The sequence below is a fragment of the Suillus paluster genome (genome assembly GCF_016628075.1).
Source record: "Suillus paluster strain FC165 chromosome Unknown EDB91scaffold_138, whole genome shotgun sequence".
Lineage (NCBI taxonomy): Eukaryota > Fungi > Basidiomycota > Agaricomycetes > Boletales > Suillaceae > Suillus > Suillus paluster.
Window position 1 is genome coordinate 78,249 of NW_024537698.1, and position 7,647 is coordinate 85,895.

The window sequence follows — 7,647 nt, forward strand, 5'->3', positions numbered from 1 at the left end:
AATCCTAGATGAAAATTGTCCCTAATGTACACCTGCTGCTAGTTCAGATTCGCAAATAATGTTGATAAGTGAGTCAGTATCAAGTGGGGGGGCAGCTTCTCTAAATTTCGAGATGAATTTTGCATCTCGCATCTTTGCCATGTTCAGGATCAGATCCTCTGTGCGATCATCATTATGTCTAACTGCCTGTGTGCCCTCCACTTGATGCTCCCGTTCGAGAAACACTGGTCGTGATGAAGAGAGGTTGCAGCGATTGGCTGCACAATTGTGTTGTACATTGACAGTACAGTCAATTTGCTAAGTTGCCAGTGATGAAGGTCAATAGACTGCATACGAGAGTAAAACATCATTTACCTCAGGAGTGACCAAGTGATATCTCTCAGTTTTTGAGAGCGAAGGCATCCAGTATGGCTGGACAAGGGGACCAGTATTATAGCATTGAAGTAAAATCCAGTCTGCTTTCCCCTCGAAATCCTGTCCCCTCGTCAAAATTTCAGCCACCCTCCCAATTAAGAAGTGATCTCGGACATGGAATACCGTGAACGAATCAAGTGCAACAGGATCACCATTGCAAACAATGACTTCCCGACACTGTGTTAATATTGTGTGATCTGTGATACCTGGGGAAACACAGTATGTCGATGACAAAGTCTGGTTCCAAATGAGAGGGCGCATTTTTGCTCTTTTTGCAAACCCTGTAGAAAGGATAAGGCACACAGTCTCAAATAATCCTACTTACATACCTATACGAGAAAATGATTCAGAAAGAGGAAAACCAAGTTTACGAGTGATGATTGATGGCTGTTCACCATAGGTTCGAGGATTCGCTCCTGCTTGAATCCATTCTGTTTGTGTTGTGCCATCTGATTTGTCTGACTCGACCTTGAAGTATCCACCACTGAGTAGGTGCTGCAAGCGGAGTAAACCAGCAGCACGTCGTGCAATATCACGTGAAGGTGCCATCCGATTTGAATTAATGGACCAGCCACGAACAATACTGTTGTATGACTCGTGGACTTCCGTGGCAAATGTGATCGCAGGGCCGAATCTCCGTATGTGGTCAACAATGTGCAAGATGAGGTGAAATTTCGGCTTGTTGAACCATCGTGGTGTCCAGCGAGCAGTACAGTCCATGAATCTTTTGATCGCCACATTGAGTTCAGCCTGAAATCATATTGAAACCAGTATCATGAGATTGAGCACTTGATGCACCATATAATCATCAAGATTCTCAATTTTCGGCATCCAAAGAAGTGGGACAAGGACACATAGTGCAGCCCATGCATCAAGGATCTTGGTTTCAAGCATATCATACAGTACGAAAACAGCCACTTGACTGATCAAACGAAAATCACGGCCAACAAGTGACCCAGCATAATGAACAAGTGTATGACCACGAGGTTTTGCTACATCGGGCCCAAGGCCAGAAATGTCAAGACTTGACAAACGAGCTTCAGTGGTAGCTTTTTGGACAGCAGAGAGGCATTCAACTGCATCTCGCCAGAAGTACTTGAGAAAACCCAGGAGGACCACATGTAAAATTTCGATTGGCGTATCAGAATGTGGATTAAGACCTTTCAAGAAAAAAGTGAGTGCATTGAAGTCTGATATTGCAAACATATGAATAATGATATACCTCTAATTCGCCACACTGGGCTAAAGGTATTGGCTGGTAACCTTGTATAAGCCTCTCGAGTTGCCTGTCGTGCTGCATCCCCACTGAGTGACTTCCTTGCCTTCTCTAATTTGTCGAGGAAAAAGCGGAGTATTGTGTCCTTCACACCAGTAGATGTCCGGAGATCTACATTTTCTTTTTGGCGTGCAAGAGTTGATGCATTTTCAAGCATCCGATGTGAGACACTCTGAGTTTCTGCTGTGGTTCGTGCAGCACCAACCTACATCATTTGAGACCATGCCATGAAGCTACAGTATCTCAAGTACCAACCTTCATAAACCTCTTAATACGACTGACCATTCCCTGAACAGTCTCCCTCTTAACACCACCGACCTCGAGCATGTCAGCGACATCTTTCCCTTTTACCCAGCAACAATGGCAAAAAAACTTCGACATTAGACCCCCGTGGCAAGCAAATTCACTTTGCATCGGATTGTCACCGAGCAATGCAAGGACCGAGATGATTACAAGTATGATGTCATGGTAGCGGCAGTCATAGGCCCAAATACCTGTTTCTTGACATGATCTGTCACGGCCATGTCAGTTTTGATTTTCGTCATGGGGCAGACTCCACTCACTCGATTTGCTCAACAATGCCTTCAAGCATTTCCAGTGGAGGTGCTATATTTGATGTACATATAAAGCTAAGATTGTACTCCCGCTGCATGTGCTCTCGTGGAAGTCCAGCAGCATTCATAAGGAATGTGTTGTGTTCATTCCATTTTTTGGATCGGTTACCTGAAGTGTCGTCACAGTAGAGTAGTACAGGATATGCAACAACACGATGGCCATTGGCTTTCAGTCGCCATGGGTTCGTCAGTGGTTCTGCCCATGGTGTAATATAGCCAGTGGGATCGCAAAAATCTGACCTTTGTTGAGTAGTGTAATTACAAAAACATGAACCATACTTACAAAATGTCGACTGAAGTGTTGGTCGACCATGTCCAAGAGGTACATACTGAAGCTCCGGAAATGTCATTGATAAATCGTCAGTTGGGAGAGATAGTTCGTCACGTTGATCAATGAGCCAGCTAAGTCCCACATCAGGAGAATGCCATGGAATGAGTGGCCATGCACGAAACCAAACTTGACCATTATTTTTGAAGAACCTGAACGGCATGCATAGCATACCATTCTTAAGGAGTGTTGGTTCATCTGTGTAGAAATCTCGCGTTATACAGCCCTCAACACGGTACATTGGTGTAAGCAGTCGAGCATCATGCTCTTCTAACCAGCAGCGTGCTTGACGGATTTCCTCGAGTCTTGGGCCGCTATCTTCAGGGTAAACCTCAAGGACTGACCGCACAAGGGGGTTCGCGAAGGCCTACATATGTCATCAGTTGCTAGCACATTCAAGGACAGAAATGACGGTCCACCATCTTCACAATGAACTGTAGCAAAATCATATAGTATGTGTGACCCAGACAGCCGACGTAGCAATTGATCTTGACTCCACACAGACCGTCTATGGCATGCCCAACACTCTTTATCTGATGAATAGATGGCACTGCATGAACACCATGTTGTTTTAATTGCCATAATATCACCTCGAGCTCGTCTTGGGAGAAGACACCTCGAGGAAAATTTGACATGATATCAAGCGTACATGACTGATCTAACATTAGAGGGGAAATACAAAACTAAAAGAAATGCGAACTAGGCGATTTTTCCATGGATACCATGCATTTTCATGAGCATCTTGGGTTTGATTATACCCACGACGAGAGACTACATGATAGTGAGAGAAAGTTGCTATAAAATGGTAACGCATACCCTCTGCATTCACGTTCACAATGAACCCGTCCTCTTCTTCTGGAACGCCTCCCTCTTCACTGTCCGAGTCCACCGCCGATGGGTTGAAACCGTGGTCGACCATATGACGGAGCGACGCGCTCACACTGGAAACAAGGTGCGCATGCATGTCTTCCATCGAAAGAGATGGAGGAATAAGCTCCTCAAAATCCACCTCCATATCTATGCCGCCATCCGGTTCGTTATTGTATGACCCGGAAGGTGACTGCCGCCAGGGATCTTGGACTAGAGGCTGTTGGTGGTGAGGGAGGGGAGCAGGATGAGGCACATTCAATGGTAGCCCAGAAGCGATAAAAATAGCATTGAGAAGGGGATTTGTCTCAAGGTGAGGTTTGTTGAGAGCAGCAGTTTGAGCAGCATGGAGTTCATCGGCATAGTGAGTTGTTTCCGTCCTGTGCTTTTGAGTATTTTCATGGCGTATAGCATGGTGGATGTCTTGCTTGAAACAGCCAGTCGGACAGCGTAAACACGTCCAGAGATTCCCTTGCCTCAGGAAGTCTGCATCCAGTATAATGAGAACTGATGTACATACATCGACAATGAAAACATATGTTCTGGATAGGCTAAAGACGCCATTGATGACTTATCAAGATTGTGTGCATGGGTAGTTCGTAGGGTGAGACTGTGGGATGCACAAAAGATGACAAACATGGTCAAACCATGGGCCAGTACATAGCTAGTCGGCCGTTTCCCTTTTACAGGTAGACTATGGGTAAACTATGGGACATCTATGGGTTCGGGCCATTGAGAACTTACAGTAGACCCAGACCGCGGGTTGCCTATGGTAACATTTTTGGCAGTGTATTATTCGTCGATATTTCCCACTTCCAGATCCAGACTTAGGCTCAGGTGTGCCCCTACACAGGGGCGCAGTCACTCCCGCGCTTGCGCATTATGCGGACAAACTTATCTCGACGGTCGAGATACGCGCACACCGAGTCAATGATCCAGCAACTCGTTACTGAGCTCTGCGACCGACAATCATATACGTGACGCTAGTGCTATCCTTGACAGCCCCTAAGTGTACCTCTTCGTACGAGTCGTAATCTCCCACCTTTGACTGAAAGCGCCTATGGATGAGAACTCTTGAATATGCCTAGCAAGGAAATTCACGATGGTGGTGTTGACCGTATGTCCATATTGGCCTGAACCAGAAATTATGGCTGGATTGCGTCGGAGCTGACGTACACATTTCTCACAAGGGACCTTATTCAGAGGCAATCCGCGATCTTGATTGCTTTCAAGCACTTTACAGCAAGCGACTTTTTTTTGCCTCCTTTGGTAATTTTTGAGGTGGGAAGGTGAAACATGTTGCACCTTTCAGTTCTGCTTAAAAGGCGGGCCCGCCTACTGGTATTTGCAGTGAAAAAAAGCCCACAAGGCCTCACATAAACCATATACACCTTTACCGAATATCATCTGCTATCTTTCTCATCTTTGAACGACTACTTTTTTTTCCTTCATCCTCCTTTCACTTCACTTAAGGTAAATCCTTTGAACCATCTCGGTAAACTCCGTCACTCACTCATGGATTGTGCCTTATCTTACGTGATATCTACAACGTCTTGATCACGTGGGTGCCTCCGCGTCGCATCGTTTAACTTGAACATTCATTTTGTTGTTGTCAAACTATTTGGCTTGGTGGGTCCCGTTAATTTTTTTTCCACAATGTCTTCTGCAAAGCTTCTATGCGTGGCGATTCACTTTACATTGACAATACCTGGGGATTGGCCGCCGATCTCGGCGCTCTCCCACAGAAACAATTCATTCGCAATCCGCTCACATAATTTCTCGGACGGGGAGTCCGACTCTGGCACTGCCCGCGCCGGCAACCAGGAGAATTCAAGAAAGACACAGAGAGTAAAGAGATTTCAGAAGAGTCGTCTCGTGCAACAGATACGTTTATACCCTCAACCATAAACAACATAATGGGAGAGTGAATCAAAAATCTATCCATGAGGCTAACAACAAAAGACCACAAAATTGAGATGTGAGAAAAGACCACTGAATATATCCACATTGCACCGCCACTACGAATCCTCGCTTTTTTTTCTCTTTTCCACGTCTACAAATACCCAGCTACCTAAAGGTAGCGGGAATAACCGGACCATATAATGAACAAGAAGTACGGGCACTGCATATTACAAAACGCGGAAGATCTGTTATCTTATCCGTTATGCAATGTTCATATTCCAACACGATATAAACTACAAAACAACACCTATCGAAATTATCCTTTTCTCTCAATACTGCTATGTCGAACTACATTTACAACTACCCCGGTTCATCTGAGTCCTCCGCTGCACAGGGGCCTGTCAGTTCTCATTCTGCTGACCGTACATCACTGTAACTAAATCACTTGCAGGTGGCCCATGTTCTCGAAGAGACTTTTCAGTGCATGTGGGGTTATATGAACGGGTTGCATTGCGACGAGTTGATTATTGGCAACTCTCTCTCTACCCACCTACGCAATTTTCACGGAGTTTGTGGTGCCGCCAAGTTGAAGCTTGTGTGCAATTGGATGCATTGTGGTAGGGAGCTCGATAAAGAGAGTCTCTCGAGGCACATTGAAGAGATTCATATGGGGATCGTATACTTCTGCGAATGTGGCAAGAGGTTCTCACGCCGGTGTACTCTCAACAACACCGGCAAACTTGCCCGGCTCAGAACTGACATGGGTAGACGCTGGAGTATGCCAACTCATTATAGTGGGTCTTTATGGTATTTATTTACTGTGTCATGACTTCAGTTAGTGCTCCGTTGGTTTATGTATCTAGTGATACGATACACTTATTATTCACTGCAGAAACGGGATTTAGAACTGACTGGAATAGTATATGTCAAGTGAATCTAGGCGAGAGCGGGATCGAACAAGCTAGTAAGAACGAATACTATACTATAAGTGTCGTTAGTCTATGGTAAAGCATCTGGTAAACTTCGGGTACTCACATCTCAGTCTCTAGACAGAACTGAGATGTGAGTACAAATCTAACTGCTCTTTAAGTTACGTAGGGTAGAAATGAAAATTTGCATAGATCAAGTCCTTCAATATGGTCAGGTGCGAGCCGACGTCAAAGCGTCACTCGCCCGCCACTCTCTATATTGCGCTCGGACCTTATCTCGGACCCTTCGGCCTCTTCCTCAACGGATCGCTTGGACTTCAGCGATGGAGCCCCGTGCTCAGCCCCATCATCAGATCCCCAAATGCACTGATGTAGGGTGTACCTCACCAGTCCGCCGTTCCTGCCGGCCGTTTTAGATGGGCGATGTAGATGACGAAGGGAAGACTGTATGTAAGATTGCGTGAGGAGAGGTCTCAGGTCGTGTGGACGAGCGGGTGTATTGTGATAAGGTGGAGATAGGGTATTGGATGGAAAGAACGATTATGGTGGCCTAGATAAAGTATGAGGTAGTGGGGTCTTGAGTGCGTCTCATATGTATCTTGCTTGCGCTAATAAGAAATCTGGGCAGGGAATGTCAGGTCGCTCGCGCAGTGGGCATCGAGATTTCACCTAGCGTGGATTTCAGTCGACGAGTCATATTAAATAGCGGACTAGGTGGGGGATGGGATCCGGGTCCGCCAGCAGGTGCGATAAGGAGGTGGACCTCCGTCCCAGCGCTTGGGCTAGCACATGGCGCTCTGGTTGATATTGCGGGCAAGCGAAAAGATAATGGTGGACGGTTTCCTCGATTTGCGGACAGTGGGGACAATCAGGGGAGGCGACTTTGGTGAGACGAAATAGATGCTGGTTCAGAGGAAGGTGATGGGTGCGTAGTCCGAGGATGAGACCGGTGAGGCGTTTTGAGAAGGTGGATGTGAGTTTGATGAAGGCACGCATTTTTGATCCCTCCATTCACGATATCATGTGTTTGAGCTGGATAAGTGCAGATTGTACCGGAGGGATCTAGTGTCCAGACTCCATCCTTGTCGCATGACTGGGATGCAAGCAACTAACTGCCAGCAAGACAGACTTTCATATATTCAGATGTTGAAGACCTGCATTCGTATGATAATCATTTATCAACTGACCAGTGACAGGTAAGCCTTGAAATTACCAACATCCGAATTCATGCATCGTGGGGCTAGTGCCACTGGCAGGAGTAACTTAAATCACAAGATAGAAACGAGGCACACGCGCATATGATCCGAACGTCATCCA

The 7,647-nt window shown here is 46.1% G+C and overlaps 2 protein-coding genes across 2 annotated transcripts; one reads left to right on the top strand and one right to left on the bottom strand.

Moving 5' to 3' along the window:
* Nucleotides 1–21: 21 nt before the first annotated feature.
* Nucleotides 22–3,446, bottom strand: EDB91DRAFT_1063018 (uncharacterized protein; the record flags this gene model as incomplete). Its single annotated transcript, XM_041314582.1, has 10 exons — nt 22–297; nt 355–695; nt 786–1,164; nt 1,213–1,574; nt 1,637–1,895; nt 1,946–2,201; nt 2,254–2,539; nt 2,588–2,999; nt 3,052–3,285; nt 3,333–3,446. 10 exons carry the CDS (start codon nt 3,444–3,446, stop codon nt 22–24), a joined length of 2,919 nt encoding a protein of 972 aa, XP_041170332.1.
* A 2,295-nt stretch (nt 3,447–5,741) lies between these two features.
* On the top strand, nt 5,742–6,705 carry EDB91DRAFT_1087608 (uncharacterized protein; the record flags this gene model as incomplete). The annotated part of the gene is made up of 5 exons (XM_041316248.1): nt 5,742–5,801; nt 5,853–6,195; nt 6,294–6,365; nt 6,400–6,463; nt 6,546–6,705. 5 exons carry the CDS (start codon nt 5,742–5,744, stop codon nt 6,703–6,705), a joined length of 699 nt encoding a protein of 232 aa, XP_041170333.1.
* Between the last annotated feature and the right edge of the window lie 942 nt (nt 6,706–7,647).